This window comes from Enhydra lutris, unplaced genomic scaffold (genome assembly GCF_002288905.1).
Source record: "Enhydra lutris kenyoni isolate GAN:26980312 unplaced genomic scaffold, ASM228890v2 scaffoldscaffold26, whole genome shotgun sequence".
Taxonomy (NCBI): domain Eukaryota; kingdom Metazoa; phylum Chordata; class Mammalia; order Carnivora; family Mustelidae; genus Enhydra; species Enhydra lutris.
In genome coordinates, this window is record NW_019154110.1 from 3671445 (window position 1) to 3688613 (window position 17169).

The window sequence follows — 17169 nt, forward strand, 5'->3', positions numbered from 1 at the left end:
ACCAGCTAATTGTTTCACTTCTTTGTCTCCTTTTCCTTATCGGTCTTCTAGACAGATTTTGAAAAAGAGATTGGATAGTGGAAGAAAGGTTTTAAATTGTTTTCTGGCATCTGTCAGGGGGACTTGGGCAGGGCATATCTTTTGGCTGTTCTTATAAACACTTGTTAGCAGAGGGCTAATGAGGCTAGTGGTTAGATACCCCAGTCGTGTCCTGTGTTATATTCTAAAGCCTGACTCTAAACAATCAAATCAAATATGTACCTTTGGATCTGAGGATAAATGAGCACAAACCTACCCCATTCTGAGAAGTATACAGAGTACATACCATACAGGGTTAGTAGCACCATCTTTACAGAAAAGGGACACCCCATTGCCCAAATTGGAAATCATGGAAGATGCTTCAGCTAATCAAACATTTCTCAATCAATTTTCCAGTCACCTAACCAATCAACTTGTTGGCTGTATTCTCTCCAACATAGCCGTCACTAATCGGAATCGCAACTTCTCACCTCTGAGCTAACATGACTCAGTGATTTTTGCTGGCTTTTCCCTCATGCTCATGGCCCCCGTTCATTTGGATCTCTGAAATGATGTTGTTTATATTACAGAGCTCTCATTTGGAAGACAGTGAATCAGCAGTGTTACTTTGCTGTGAATGTGAAGAATCAGATATCTTTAGTGGTTCCAATGTACGTAGGTATATGTTTTTATACAGCCTTTGGTATTTCAAGTGAGCTTTTTGGGTAAATTTGGCTCTTAAATGCAACTGAGATAGTGCCTATTATTTCATCTATTTGGCATCACTCAGTCAAATACATAGTTTGTGAAAGCAAATATAAATATAAGTGACTTGGAATGAACGTCTTTATAAATAATATGACATATATGGATGCATAATCATCTCCACTCAAGAGGTACCTATGAAATAGAGAAATGTTGTGTCCTGGAACTTTAGAGTGCATTCTCCCTCAATAAAAAATGATTGTTTTGTGGGTTTGTACATTTTTAAATTGTCAGTAGTTTCCCTTTCTTCATAGCAAATGCTTGGTATTGGTGCTGCCACTAGACCTTTATTCTCCATGTACATAGACCTAACACATCCTGGCTGTTGATATTTTAAGCTAAATAATGTTATAATTACCAGGTCATTTCAAATGTGGAGCTATCTAACTACTATGTTATAAGTATGTTATAAATTTGTTTATCTTACCTGATCCCCAACATAATTTCTTAATATCTTTTCCAACAGGATAACTGCATTTACTCTAGCCATGGCTAAAACTAGGTTTTGCAAACCTTGATGATAAAATCTGGATTCTATTTTGGGATGTTTACTGTACATAGTAGGCACTCTGTAAATATTGTTAAAGTTTCACCAGTTGAAACTCTGTCTCTGGAAGTAAGCTGTGCCTCTTAAGTATATCACTATAGTACTGCCAACTCGTAAACTGTCTTCTTTACTTCACCTTCATTGAACAAAGAAAGTGATCACTGTTTCAGGACCTCATTCAACTATTACATTGACTTGCCTGGTTGCACTTCATTCATCATTGACGATGAGTATGGAATGGCAGGAAGTTCGTTATTGTGACTCACTCACTAATAGCTGGAGCTATGCTCCTTTCCTAGTGCTTGAGAACATTAACTGAGGAATTCACATGAATACTCATTTATTATCAACATTTTGCCGATGACAGACTGAGGGTGAAAAGGCTATATTCTTCCCGATATTGTGTGATAAGCAGGAGCAGTGCTGACGTCAGATCTCCGCTGCCACCCATCAGTGATCTCATTATCAGCAGACAGCATCATCATTGATGACATACATACAAAGCCTCTTTATATAGTTTCCTCAAGATTTATTATTTTGTTCAGTGTGCATTGGCATCTTCTGGATTAGACTGGCTTATTTTTTTGACTGATTTTGTCTTAAAGAGGCCAGTGCATGACAATCTGTATGAAGAATATTTTTATGAAGTTGTACACACGGGGAGGAAAGATGACTCTAGTTTTAATGGTTTCTGAGAAACAATTAGTAGGGTATATGCATTTGCAGATTATTCTGGATTGCTTTATTTTATTGCCAGAGCTTTTATTCATTTAAGTCAGGTTTGTTGTCTTTTCCTCTTCATAAGACAAAAATGGTTACATATACTGGCTGGCTTCTAAAAAGTATTGGATTCTCCTCCTGTTTTGTTGCTTGGGGAGTACTTCCTATATGTTTTTTTCCCTTAGCTCCCCCATCCCCACCCTCAAAAGAGTTTGAAGAGCTCCTTCCCAGTGTGAAGGCTTAAACTTGAAAACAAAACTGTTTGGAGAGTAAACTAATAGAAATCCCCAGTTTGAATTTTCTTCAAAGGAAATGGTATGATAACTATTTGAGGAAGGAAATGTATCCAAAGGAATGGATCTTGATAACTATTTGATAATAGAAGTTCACTATTGTAAAAAAAGAGTAGGAGACAAAGTCAGTCACTGAAGAATTTTCTCTTCAATCTGAGGATAGAAAAATTATGAACTTCGGTTGGCTATATTTATTAATTCACTCACTCATTCATTCATTCATTCATTCATTCATTATCCAAGCATTGATTGACTGTCATGTACCAATTGCTGGTCCCAGGGCTATGGAAATTAGGTGTAAAGTATAGACTCTACCGTAACAGCAAACTTTCAGCTATACGATGAATGAAGTCTGAAGATATAACATAAAACATGGTGGCTATAGTTGATAACATTGCATTTTATAATTGATATTGCTAAAAAAGCAGAACTTAAATGTTCTCATACACAAAGAAGATAAATATGAGAAGTAATGAATATATTAAGTAACCAGATGGGGGGAATGTTTTCATAATGTATATGGATGTCAAATCACCATGATGTACACTTTAAAATCTTAACAATTTCATTTGTCAGTTATACCTCAATAAAGCTGATTTTTTTTGGTAATTTACCCTTAGGAGAATTGTATACTCTATGCTTAAACAAGTTCATTTTATGGATATTCATGGAAAGCCATGAAAAGGAGAGGAGAAAATAATTTATCTGCCGTATTTGGGGAGAAGAAATATGTGGATGAGTGGAAGGAAACTTGGCTAGAGGCAAAGAAGGGGTAGCTCTCTCTGGAAGAGGGCTAACTCCCTTAGATCTCCTGGGGCTTTCTTGGAAGAGGGGGAGGAGTGTAGAAAGGCTTCTGCCTCTTCTCTGGTCCTGTTCAGCTTCCATGGAAACCAGATAAAGGATAGAAGCAGTTTCTTGTTCCCTTTGCTGTGCACAGGGTTGTTGGATGCCTCCATAATGAGAAAAGGGACTGGTCTGCCTCAGAGTAGGATGACTGGCAAAGGTCACAGAGGAAGAAGATACTGGCTCTAGTTACAGGAGTTTCAATTCGGCTTCAGATAGGAAAGAATGGAGGCATTCCTGACTAAAGCAGGTTGGGGTACTGGTGGCTGCAGTAGCCACTGGCACTCCTGAGCGTCCTCTCCACTACCCATCCCCATACCTGTTGCTGTCCTGCCTTAGAGGAGAAAAAGTTCTGTGTGAGCTGGAGTTCCAATTATCATGTTTGTGGGAGTTCAACTAGAAACAAGTGGATTCATTACTATTGCAGGGTTATATCTTCCCCAGCCTGGAGGTCAGGAAATTCTTGTTACATTAGTTTATTGCCTATAAATACAGCAATTTCTTTCTCTCCTTTCCCTGCTTATCTGACCCCACTCCCACCCTACCAAACAGGAGGGACACATGTAGGTGGTCATACTATTTTTGTGGTCTGTTTCATTCCTTTGCTTGGATATTAAATCCTTGCAGGGAATGCATTTTCCTTCCATGTAATCAAAACATTTTGTTGATTAGCCCAGTGAAAGGAAGGAGTGTTAGCCTTTTGTTATTAAAGAAAGAAAAAAAGAAAAGCCTACCCTTTAATCAAATATGGAGAAAGCAGACAGAAAGGAAAACCGAAAATGTAAGAATTATTTGGTTTAGCATACTTTACATTTTTAATTTTTTTATTAATTTCACTTAGCCAGTATATAGTACATCATCAGTTTTTGATGTAGGGTTCAGTGATTCATTAGTTGCGTATAACACCCAGTGCTCTTTACATTTTTTTAAAGATTTTTTTTTATTTAGTTGACAGAGATCAAAAGTAGGCAGAGCAGCAGGCGGGGGTGGGGGGGGGGGAGCAGGCTCCCCGCCCAGCAGAGAGCCAGATGCAGGGCTCAATCCCAGGACCTCGAGACCATGACCTGAGCCAGAGGCAGAGGCTTTAACCCACTGAGCCACGCAGGCACCCCCTTTACATTTTTGACTGTAGATTCTTTTCTAGGGCAGGACAGGTGTCTCAGAACATAGCAGTATCCTTCTAGATGGTAACTTCTGTGGAAGTTTTCAGGTGTAGTCATTTTGTGGAGTGGGAGAATGGCTTTGGAGAGAGAGAATGTTTAACCTCACTTAGTTTAAGATAAAGGATTTAAGAATTGTAAAAAGTTATTAGTGTTAAGATAAGCAAGCCCTAATTCAAGGCCTGCTGTTGAATAGCCAGCCTATCTATGGGTTCAAAATAGAAGGGACTTTAATCTTTAGAATTCTTCTGAAGTAACTTGTTTTTCTTGTATATTTTAAGTCTTGGAATGTGGTATATGGGATGATCAAAACAATGATTTATTAGCTCAGAAAATAAAACTATATATTTTTTTAAAGATTTTTTTTATTTATTCGACAGACAGAGATCACAAGTATGCAGAGAGGCAGGCAGAGAGAGATGAGGAAACAGGCTCCCTGGCTGAGCAGAGAGCCCGATGCGGGGCTCGATCCCAGGACCCTGGGTTCAAGACCAGAGCTGAAGGCAGAGGCTTTAACCCACTGAGCCATCCAGGTGCCCCGTAAAACTATATTTAAAAGGAAAAACTGCTATTGTCGTTAAATCTCCTTCTGTAAGACTCTAGAGATTGTGAACAGACGCACTGAACTGGGTGTTGTGGATCAACCTACCGATACAATGATAACCAGAGTAGCAGGCAAGAAGGTGGTGATGGTATGGAGGCCGACAGTATGCGCATCTGGTCATTTCTGATTATTTGTATTTACCTTCTTTCATTCAGCTCTTAGCACTGTATTTTTTCCCTTTTTTTCAGGCTCATTTGCAGAGATATCATTTCACTGGACAACATACACAAATAAAAAGGGAAAAAATGAAAATTTGTTGCTAAGAAGATGTGAGTTTTATTATGCGTTCCAAATGACCAGTTAGCCAGCAGGAAACAGCTGTCCACCAGAGCTGAGGATTATTTGAATTCTTCTGCGTCACCTCTGCTGCACAGCAGAGCAATTTCTGATTAGGGCACCTGGTCAGAGAGTGGGATAAAAGTGTTGCCGGTGGCAAAAACATAGTTATTTTTCCCTTGGAAGGAGTCTGATTTAAATGAATAAATTGAGTTTGGTTTGGTTTGGGGTTTTTTTTGGGGGGGGGTTGTTTTTTTGCAAGTGAAACTGCGGGTAAAATTTAAAACAGATTAGATATAGATGTATAGATTATAGATATTTCAGAGCTGACCAAAAGAAGGTAAACACTGCATTGGAGTATAAGATATTTCTATTTTTCATTAACTAAGTTTATAATGAATGAGTTTCTACAAAATATGAAATTACAAAGGACAATGTAGCAAGTGATCATGAAACAGCTTGCAAGTACAGAATATAAAACTGTAATGAAATATTTTCCAAAGGTGACCCACCTACAAAACAATTACATTAAAATGATGTACACATTTAAACAGATATCCACTACCACCTCCCATGAATAGCTTAATTAATCATTATAAAAAGAAAAAACTCACTGCTTTCTCTGGAAAAGGAGAGTCACACCCTAAGCAGAAGAAATTCGAACAAGAATTCGCAAAAGATTATCATGGGTATGAGTAAATGAATGACTTGGAATGACCTCTATTGTGGTCACCATTACTGAAGAAATGACACAGAGATCTACCTCCTATGATGTCAAACTTATTTTTCTTCGTTCCAGAGTAAGATATAATCAGAAAGCAAAGCTTAACTGTTTTATCTTAGAATAACAACTGAAAAACAATTTTCAACTTTTCTTTTAAAAAATCTTACCCTCGGGGCGCCTGGGTGGCTCAGTGGATTAAAGCCTCTGCCTTCTGCTCGGGTCATGATCCCAGGATCCTGGGATCGAGCCCCGAATCGGGCTCTGCTCAGCAGGGAGCCTGCTTCCTCTCTCTCTGCCTGCCTCTCTGCCTACTTGTGATCTCTGTCTGTCAAATAAATAAAATCTTTAAAAATAAAAAATAAAAAAATCTTACCCTCTTGAGCGACTTATCTGCGGAAAAATGAGATTTGTAGTAATCTTGGGTATACAAAGGCTATTTTACGAATTACCCTTATCATTTAACCCACTAGTTCTCATTAATTTCTCTGCAATTAGAATCACCTGGTGAACTTTTAAAATAATTTAATGAGAGTCTCACCTAGTCCAGTTAAACCAGGATCTCTGTGAGTGGGACCCAGGTATAGGTATTTTTTTAAGTGGTCTCAGGATTATTCTAATGTGAGTGAGGGATTAAGAACGACTGTTTTAACTAGCTATGCTAATTTTTACACCACCTGAAGCAGAGCTCCAGTTTGCAATGTCTGTAACATGTTTCCTTGAAGAATGGACAAAATAAGACATCGACCAGAATCCTAAGAGTTGACTTTGCATTTGATAACTCAGTTACAATGCATTTAACTTTTTTTATTCAGTGAAATTCCTTGGCTAGGCTTCTGTTAAAAGAGGAGCGAGATACTGAAATTTGGTGATCCAAATCCTCAGTGAACCTGTGTCAATTAAGGACCAGGTTTTCCATGAAGTTATGAAGACTTGTTCTTCCTGTGTCAGTAACGCTGGGAGCTAGCATAAACACAAAATATTAAAGATCACCTTTAGACTTTGTATATTGTATTTTTTTGAAATAAAATATACATATAGAGAAGCACATTTATCTTGCACTTTTATGTATATCTTAAAGAATTTTCACATACATCAAAAAACTGTATAACCCATACCTAGATCAAGAAATTGACTCCCCTCCACCAATTCCCCCTTTTGCCAACACCCCCCTTCCTCCCTTTTAATCACTATTCACCTTCCCAGCCATCATCACCCTCATCCCACAAGGTAACCACTATCATGAATTCTTGACCATATGATTTTGATGTGAGCATGTGCCTGTGCTCTTTAGATGACCCTCTTTGGCCCCCAGAATCAGGGCTTAGCATCATGAAATAAAGAGCTCAGGTGCAAGGTTCAGACAACCTGGGTCCGAGTCCCAGCTCCACTACTTCCTGGCTTTGTGACTTCACTTCTCTAAGCCTCACTTCCCAATCTGTAAAATGGGGATAATCATAATACCTGTCTCAGAGAGTTGTTAGAATTAAATGAGATGACTTATGTAAGGTACTTAGAGGGCCTGGCACATTTTCTGTGCTACATAGAGAGCAGGGGCAGATGTAGGATTCCCTGGTGTCACCAGCTCTTCCATAGAGCTAGGACAGTGCCACTGTTGTCCATGGGCACAATTTAAGTTTATTGTCCAACTCTGTAGGGGAGGAGGAGGAAAAAATGGACATCTTGACCATCTTTTCTTTACTATCCTTTATTTGCCTTGTGGCATGAGTAACTTGCGGCCACTTCTAAAATATATTATTTAGGGGTGCCCGGGTGGCACACGTGGTTAAGCCTCTGACTCTTGGTTTCAGTTCAGGGCATGATCACAGGGTCATGAGATCAAACCCAGCGTTGGGCTCCATGCTCAGCATGGATTCTTTTTTTTTTTTTTTTTTTTTTAAGATTTTATTTATTTATTTGACAGAGATCACAGGTAGGCAGAGAGGCAGGCAGAGAGAAGAAGGGAAGCAGGCTCCCTGCTGAGCAGAGAGCCTCATGTGGGGCTTGATCCCAGGACCCTGGGATCATGACCTGAGCCGAAGGCAGAGGCTTTAACCCGCTGAGCCACCCTGGCGCCCCTCAGCATGGATTCTAATTAAGACTCTCTCTGCCTCTCCCTGCTGCACACGCTCTCTCTCTCTCCAATAAATATTTTAAAAATAAATAAAATATATCATTTAAATTTGTAAAATGGTCATTGAAGGGCCAGAAATGTTTTCTTATACATTCTTGTATTCTCCACAGTGCCTAGCGTAGTGATTTGCAAGTTGCAGATATTTAATGCCTTGGGTAGCAGAATCTAAAAATGATGCTTCGGGCACACCATGCTTTCCCCTGTGCTAGATTTATATTGGTTCAACTTCTGGTCCTTCTTTTGACCAGAGACATATTTTGGAGATACCTGGCACAAGGATACAGAATGTAGCAGTGAAACGATCGCAGGCAAACACCAAGAGGTTGGCCTGATTTATAAAATGAACCAAATAAAAGCTCCGACAAGCTGAGTTATCCTGCTTTCATAATCTGAGGCAGGACCTGTTCAGGTGTAATTGTCCCTTATTTTGGTTTAGGAAAGCAAGAAAATAAGAAGATGGCATGACTTACAGTTTTTTTTTTTTTAATTAATAAAATTATACAGACTACAATTTTTTTTTTTTTAAGATTTTGTTTATTTATTTGATTGAGAGAGGGCACAAGTAGGCAGAGGAGCAGGCAGAGGGAGAGGGAGAAGCAGACTTCCCGCTGAGCAGGGAGCCTGATGCAGGGCTCGATCCCAGGACCCTGGGATCATGACCTCAGCCGAAGGCAGATGCTTAATGACTGAGCTACCCAGGCACCCCCAGACTTTTTTTTAGATTGTAGTTTGGAAATAATTTACCCTTTGAAAGGTGAGCAAGGCAGTCTATTTAGCACTTATTATTTGCCAGACATTCTAGGTGATTTTCATACAAGTTAGTGTTGGATCCAAGTCTTTGAGGTTAAATACTTTTAGTATTTACCATTTAAAGCTGAAGAAACAGAGGCTTGCCAGAGGTATGTGACCATGCTGGTAGTGACAGCTGAGTCTGCCTGACACTCTGAGCTTTTATCCTTATGCTGTATTGCCTTTGTCCTTGAATGGAATTATTGTTATTCTGGTGCTAGGAGATTGGGGGCAAATGGAATAGTGGTTCTCATTATTTGGTTTTTGCAACCAAATAATCTTTTTGAACATAGAGAGACTCAAATCTCACCTTAGCAACTTTCCCATTCAGTGGGTCTTGGACATCTTTATTCTTTACAGAGGTCCATAGGTGGTACTTCATGCAGCCAATGTTGAGAATCATGGTTCTTAGAAATTCTCTAGGGAGGAATTATAAGATTACAGATCTGGGGGCACCTGAAGACTGAATTTAGGATATTATAAAGACACACTGTTGACAGAAGTTTAGGGAAAGAGGAGGTAGCTTAGTAACAATCAAGTTATGTTTCAACAGGTTAGATAGTACATATCACCAGCAATTGGATATATCACTGGAGTATTTTATAGCCAGATTAATTCTTCATTCTTTCTATAAATTTCTGGAGTGCTGCCACTGTTGTACTCAAGCACAATCCTTCACAACCCTAATTTGCTTTCCCAAGTATCTTCTTACTTGGTGGTTGGGGTGAAGTCCTAGTGAATTTGCAATTTCAGACTATTAGGCAAGAACTGCTAACCCTGGAGAGAGCAGTGGGTGGTTCTGATTGAGACAAATGTCATGGGAGAGTTGTAAATTTAACAAACTCTTAATCTTAATGGATCCTATCTTCTGAATTCCTCCTAATGCCTTTTGTTTGTTTTGTGTAATTTTACAGCATACTTTGGCAGTAGAGAAGGGTTAGTAACTTTTCCTTTCACTTTACAGTTAGGAAAATTGAGCTAGAAAGGTCATGCTAAGAACTATAACTAGAATAATGGCTAACATTTGTTGAACCCTAACCATGTTCCTGATTCTGTAGGAAATGTTTCTACATGTATTATCTCATATTACATTTCTGATGTGAATAATGTTTTAGGGATAATGAAAGTGAGCTCATTTATTCTAGTTATTTGAGTCTACTCTTTGGCAGGTACCATGCTAGACAATGAGTATCCGGTGGTGAACAAGTCAAACCCCATCCTTAATGGAACTTACAGGGGAACATACTTAATAAAAAATAAGTATTCAATTGTAAAATGTGACAGTGCAATGAAAAATACAAATGAGGAAATAATAATAATAATAATAACAAGGCAGAATAGCCATTTAGATAAAGGATGGTCAAAGGGCCTCTCTAAGGGTGATATTTTAGTTCAGAATAGTTCAGGGATTTGCTTAGTGTCACACATCTATTAAGTAGTGAAGTTCAAGTCTGATTTCCAAGGCTCTGCTCAATAAGCTATACTGCCTGTCAGATATGTGCTTGGAATCTACCCCAGGCTTGTGACTCTCCTGTTTGGTTTGACAAGCATTCCTATCATGGCACTGTACCAAATTTCCAGAAGCATCATAAAATTTATGATTATGAAATTATAATAATAATTCTTTCCTCCTAAAATGCCCTAGAAGGCAGCAAGGAGAAGGGGTATTAAAAATATTGCAAGCAGTATATGAATTTCAGCAAATGAGAGAGAGACATAGCCCCAAAGATCTGGAAATCTCTGCTATAACTGTACTAGGTACATTTGCATGAGGAAGTGCTCTCTTGGCATGCATGGGCTGGAACTGGAATTTCCACTTTGGATCAACATCGTATTTTCCGGCCTTATGTGAACTTAAAGAACTTGAAGGGCTGATCCTGGAGCCAAGCAGAAGACATCTAAAGGAAGAAGCTGACTGAGAAATGTTACATGGTGGCTAGAACCTCAAGATACTTGGGGAAAATGTTGGAAGGAAGGGACACTCTGCTCTTGGGAAGGGAAGGAATGAAGTAAACAGTGAAATACAGCCTTGAATTTAAATGCTGCTGTCTTCTTTTCACTCTACTGCGATGCTTTATTTGCCAAGTTACTTTCTCAGAATTTTCCAGCAGAGTCCTCTTAATTCCCCCTTTGCTCCAGAAGAATTTGTCCACTTACTCTTTTTCCTCCCAGGAAATAACCAATTCTTAGGCTTGTCAGATTCTGTAGAAGTGTGATGCAAATTCTTAAACCCTGGATTATGAGCCTAACTGTAGATTTGAATAGTGCTAGTATAAATTTATGTTTGCAAAACATCTGTGCATGATATTCATGTATATATCTTAACTTGCTGATTATATTGGTGAAGATTATAAATCCTGGCCATCTAACAGTTCAGTCAAAAGTTATAATAATGTCCAAACTCTTTGACATAGAAATCTAATTCTTGAAAACTTCTTCTAAAGAAATTATTTTAAAAGAATAGTACTAAAATTTTAATGAATATATTTGATAATAGGAGAAAAAGAATGGTTAAGTAAACTATGGTAATATTAACTCTGAAGCCTTTAGACACAAAACCCAGAGACCATAAAAGAAAACATTAATAAATTCAAATACATAAAGCCAAAAATTCTACTTTAAAAGATCCTATAAACAAAGTCACAAGACAACACGTTGGAAAAAGCTTTTCAACACATGTGATAAAGAGCTAATTTCTATAATACATAATGTGCTCTACATTTTTTTTTTTAAAGATCAGAAACCTAACAGAACAATGTGCAAAAGAAATTAACAGACTTTCACAGAAAGAATACAAGTGGCTCTTCACCATGTGCAAAAACATTCCGTAGTCCTCTTAACCAATACCATTATTTACCCAGCAGATTGGCAAAGATCAAAAAAATGTGATCTTATGTTGTACTGGCAGGGACAGAGGGGAAGCAGCAATGCTATATATTGTTGGTGGACTGTAAATTAGAATGACCTCTTTGGAGGACGTTTTGGAAATATCTTTCAAAATTCTGTATGTCCATAGCATTTGCTCAAGAAATTTCATTAGGAATTTATCCTCCAGAAATTTTCCTATATATGTGAAATTTCATATATTCAAGGATATTCATTACAAAATCATTTGTAATAGTGAAAAATTCAGAATATCCTAGATGTCCCATCAGGGTGTTTCCATATGAATTACTATGGAATTATCTCCTGTTGTTAAAATACCAAGCACATGACTCTTGATTTCTGCTCAGGTCATGATCTCAGGGTCCTGGGATCAAGCCCTGAGTCAGGCTCCATGTTCAATGGGGAGTCTCCTTAAGGATTCGCTCTCTCTCCCTCTCCCTATACCCCTCCCCATCTCTATCCCTCTTTCAAATAAATAAATCTTAAAAAAAAAAAAAAACCATGATGCAAATCAGTATGTGTGTATCATTTGTATGAAAAAAAAAATTAGAGGGAAAAGAATATATTTAGATCTTTAAATATGCCTAGATTGTATCTGGTAATATATATAAAAATTAGAAAGAACAGTTGTCTTTAGGGAGACGCACTTGTTGGCTCAGGGAACAGATGTGAGATGGAGACTTATTTAATGTTTATCATATTACCCTTTTTTGAATTGTGTATCATATGCATGTGTGTACCTCCTTTAAAAAAAATACTAAAATAAGGCACCTGGGTGGCTCAATTGGTTAAGGGACTGCCTTCAGCTCAAGTCATGATCCTGGAGTCCCAGGATTGAGTCCCGCACTGGGCTCCCTGCCCAGCAGGGAGTCTGCTTCACCCTCTTACCCTTCCCCCTCTCATCCTTTCTCTATCTCATATAAATAAATAAAATCTATAAAAGATTAAAAAAATTAGGGCGCCTGGGTGGCTCAGTGGGTTAAGCCACTGCCTTCGGCTCAGGTCATGATCTCAGGGTCCTGGGATCAAGTCCCGAATCGGGCTCTCTGCTCAGCAGGGAGCCTGCTTCCCTCTCTCTCTCTCTCTGCCTGCCTCTCTGCCTACTTGTGATCTCTGTCAAATAAATAAATAATTAAAAAATTAAAAAAAAAAAGATTAAAAAAATTAAAAATACTAAAATAATTAAAAAGAGGGGTGGAACAGAATTTCATAGTCACCATTCATTCATTCCACAATTGTCTTAAAAGAAAGAAGAGGGAGTGTGCCTGGGTGGCTCATTCGTTAAGTGTTTGCCTTCAGCTCAGCTCATGATCCCAGGTTTCTCGGATCAAGCCCCGCATCAGGCTCCCTGCTCCTCGGGAAGCCTTCTTCTCCTTCTCCCACTCCCTCTGCTTGTGTTCCCTCTCTCACTGTGTTTCTCTCTGTCAAGTAAATAAATAAAATCTTAAAAAAAAAATAAAGAAGACAATCACTTTCCTTAAATTGCCCACAGCCTAGAAAAGGAGACATATCTAAATAAGATTATTGGGGTGCCTGGGTGGCTCCGTGGGTTAAAGCCTCTGTCTTCAGCTCAGGTCATGATTCCAGGGTCCTAGGAGCGAGCCCCTCATCAGGCTCTCTGCTCAGCAGGGATCCTGCTTCCTCCTCTCTCTCTGCCTGCCTCTCTGCCTACTTATAGATAAATAAATAATAATCTGTCTGTCAAATAAATAAATAATCTTAAATTAAAAAATTAAAAATTTAAATAAGATTATTAAAATGTAGTGTAACTGGAATAATGGAGATGGGTGTGCTAGGTACAATGTGGCCCAAGGAGAGAATAATTCTTTCCTTTGCTTGATATGACAAGTTTAAAAATGAACAAAATTTGGGGTGCCTGGCTGGCTCAGTCAATGAATCATGTGACTTGATCTCAGGGTTATAAGTTCAAACCCCATGTTGGGGGTAGAGATTACTTAAAAATAAAACAATCTTTTAAAATAAAAATTAACAAAATTTACATGTATACTCTGTAACTATGTAAAAACTATATAAGTAAATACCAAAAAGAGGAATTAAAACACACAGAAAAAGCCTTAAATATAAGGAGTTTCATTCAAATGGTGAGGATATGAAGGGCTTTTGGAATATCACAATTGTCTTATCCATATTTTAAAGACAGTGGGTTTTTTTAAATTTACTTTAGATTTTTAAAAATCAAGTAATCCAGTACCTAGCTAAGCTAGGGTCTCTAGAGTCTTTTACTTGTAGTCTTAAAGATGAGAGGATAGGAAATACTCTATTTGCCCTAAATTAATATGTGGGATAAAAAGACTCTTTATCACATGCACCTTTTACCTTTCTGCTCCATTTAAGCCTGAATCTCTCCAGGCTAATGTGAGGAGCCTTGGAACTGATTAGTGTACAGTTTATATCAGTGAAAGTTCTCAGTGATCTTCATGGGGGGTGGGGGTGTCTTTTCAATTTTTGGTATATAACTTTTTTTTTTTTTTCCCTTCTCAAAGAGCTTCTTTAACACTAGCAGACCTCCACCAGGGCCATTTTAGATGTCTTAAAAGTGAACTACAGAGCAGTCAGGACTATATTAAGCAATTCTGGATCTCAGAATTTATGGCCCTTCCTGTTATGAGCTACATATAACAAGTAAATACCAATTAAAAGCCACATAATCAAATATGATGTTGCAGTGTCATAATAATTTAAATTCTACCATGTGAGTTAGGTCCAGGTCTTATGATCAGCTCCATCTCTCATTAAGTATATTTTAAAGCACTACTGCTTCATTTTCTTCTTCATTCATTTCCTTCTTCATTTCCACTGGTCTGGTTCTATGGCTCGACCTTGAACTATTTAAACTGGCTTAACCTGGAACAGCGCTAGGCACAATACCAAAAGTGGAGCAGAACTGGCCTTGGTACTTCCTTCTCTTGACTATAGTCACACTTATTTGCCTGACCCCTGTACCTTAAAGGCATGACCTTAGTTTCCATTTCTTGTGTATATGGTTACCTTTCTCTCATTATTCTTTCAGCCAACAAATATGTACAGAATACTTCCTATATGCTAGACAGTATGCTGGTTGTGGAGCTATAGTGATGCTTAAGACAAACATGGTTCCTCCCTTTGAAACTTACATTCTAGTAGAAAAAGTGGCATTAAACAGCTAATTAGGCACTGAATTTTTAAATTATAATTGTGATGGATTCTGAACAGAGGAAAATACTGTGAGAATCTAGCAGGCTGGGACCTGACCTCGTTAAGGGTTAGTGGTCAAAAGAGGGCTTCCTCGGGGAACTAGTGTTTTGAGTTGTGCTCTAAAAGATGAGTAAAGTCAGCTAGAGAGTTGGGTGGGGAAGGAAATACTTAACAGATGAGGAAACCTATGGCATATTCAAGGAACCAAAAGAAGGCCAGTAAAGTTGGAACACAGAAGATAAGGGAGGAAATAATTCAAGATGATGCTAGTGAAGTCAGCAAAGGCCAGCTGGTAAAGACTCTTGTTAGCTAAGTTAAGGATCTCGGTATTTATTCCCTGGACAGTAGGAAGCCATTGGAAAGTTCAGCTGGGGAGTGAACCAGTTAACGTTTTAAAAAGATCTGCCTGGCTGTACTCTTGAGAATGTACAGAAAAACAAAGTCCCAGCTGTCTATGGCATTTTGTTTTTCTGTGATGTGATTTGATTAACTCGTTTGTTGGGGGATGGAACTCTTAATAAGAAGAAAGTTGATAAAAAGTCAGTATGGTGTAGTGGTGAAGAGTGTCTGACCCTGGATAAGTGGCTTTCCATCTCAAAGTCTCAATTTTCTCATCCGAAGAATGGAGATAATAAATAGTATACCTGCCTTGTGGGGTTATTGTAAAGATTAAATGAGATGATGTCTGCTAACACTTAGATTAAGGCCTGGCATATTGTAAACCCGTAATAAATGTTAGCCACTGTTATAATTTAGCAGCCTTGCAAAAAGGTTCATCTGTTCCTCTGAGAACCACCCACTCTTGGTGGTCCATGAAGCAGCTTTCCATCCAAAAGTCACATGTGAGGGGCGCCTGGGTGGCTCAGTGGGTTAAGCCGCTGCCTTCGGCTCAGGTCATGATCTCAGGGTCCTGGGATCGAGCCCCACATCGGGCTCTCTGCTCAGCAGGGAGCCTGCTTCCTCCTCTCTCTCTGCCTGCCTCTCTGCCTGCTTGTGATCTCTCTCTGTCAAATAAATAAATAAAATCTTAAAAAAACAAAACAAAACAAAACAACAAAAGTCACATGTGGATTTGCCTATTCATCACCACTGGACTGTAGGAATCTGGCCTAGTCAACTGGTAAGGAAACATCACGCTTATGGTTTGCTTTTACAAATATCATTTGAAGATGATGGAAATGGAGGCTGAGGAATGGTTGTTTGCTTTAATCCTAGCTATGGTTTTGCTTTGAAGCTGGCTTTTCCACAAATACCAGTGATAGGGTCTGACACAGGAAACTCAACAGAATGTAGTTAGTTGCTTGGAAACATCTGTATTTCTTTGTTTCCCACAATGCTAGGTAACCAGTGTGTGTAATTAGACTGCTGAGCAAAGCTTCAGGTTGATCAAGGTTAATTGTTGACAGTATTTGAGATGTTAATAATGTCTCCCCCAAAACTGTTTTTCCAAAATAGATTGTTCCAGCACCACAAAAGAATTAAATGCCATTGATTTCTTCATTCAGTGAGGTGTAATTCTAGGCCTGGAAACTGGAATCTTCCAATTTAATATTTTCTAAGAAATTAGTACACAAGAAAATGTGTTTTCTCTTTCACTTTAAAGTTTGCTGTTCTCACTGCCTGACTTTTGCTATCTTTAGCCTGTTCTCTAAAATTATACATTTCTGCCTATGATCCATTTTGTGAAACTAGGGAGAGTGGCTAAAGCATGTCATTTTTCCTAAGAATCTTGGGGCGTTTGGGGTAGATGGGAATCTATTCTAATTGTTTACAGTGAATCCAGACCCTGCCCAGAAAGTCTTTGTTTTATGTCTAAATTTGCCTTCTAGCTTGAGAACATAGGAGGGCAAGATTTTTGAAGGGAGTTTTGTTGCCAAGTGCTACAAAAGAAAAAAATTGAACATTTCTTATGCAGTCAATGAGAGTTCACTGCAATCAAGTTTACTTACTGAATTTGTCAAAGACTTCCTGTGGCGAGATGGTTCACAGATGGTGAATAATTCCATTTTTAAAATGAAAGTGAGCTTTGTTTCTCATTCCTTCTCTTGTCCAATGTGGTGGCTCTACCTGCATAGCTTTTTTTTTTTTTTTCCTGTCCCTCTGTTGGGTCATAAAGACAGACCCAAAAGCACCATCTATATCGTTCTGGCAGTGAAGAGGTGTTGAGTGAGAAGGGACTGGCCAAAAACAGGGCTTTACCAGCTATTGCAGGAAGATA

At 38.5% G+C, this 17169-nt stretch overlaps 1 protein-coding gene across 2 annotated transcripts in view; it reads left to right on the forward strand.

Annotated features, from left to right (window-relative positions):
- The window catches only part of LOC111151603 (slingshot protein phosphatase 2), a 242645-nt gene that overhangs the window by 54845 nt on the left and 170631 nt on the right, over positions 1 to 17169 (forward strand). The window contains exon 2 of one of the 2 annotated variants that reach the window (XM_022509688.1): positions 609 to 689. The exons of the other annotated variant lie outside the window; for it this stretch is intronic. Within the exon in view, the coding sequence (XP_022365396.1) occupies positions 609 to 689 (81 nt within the window). The remainder of the gene's footprint in view (positions 1 to 608; positions 690 to 17169) is intronic. 2 annotated transcript variants of the gene reach the window in all.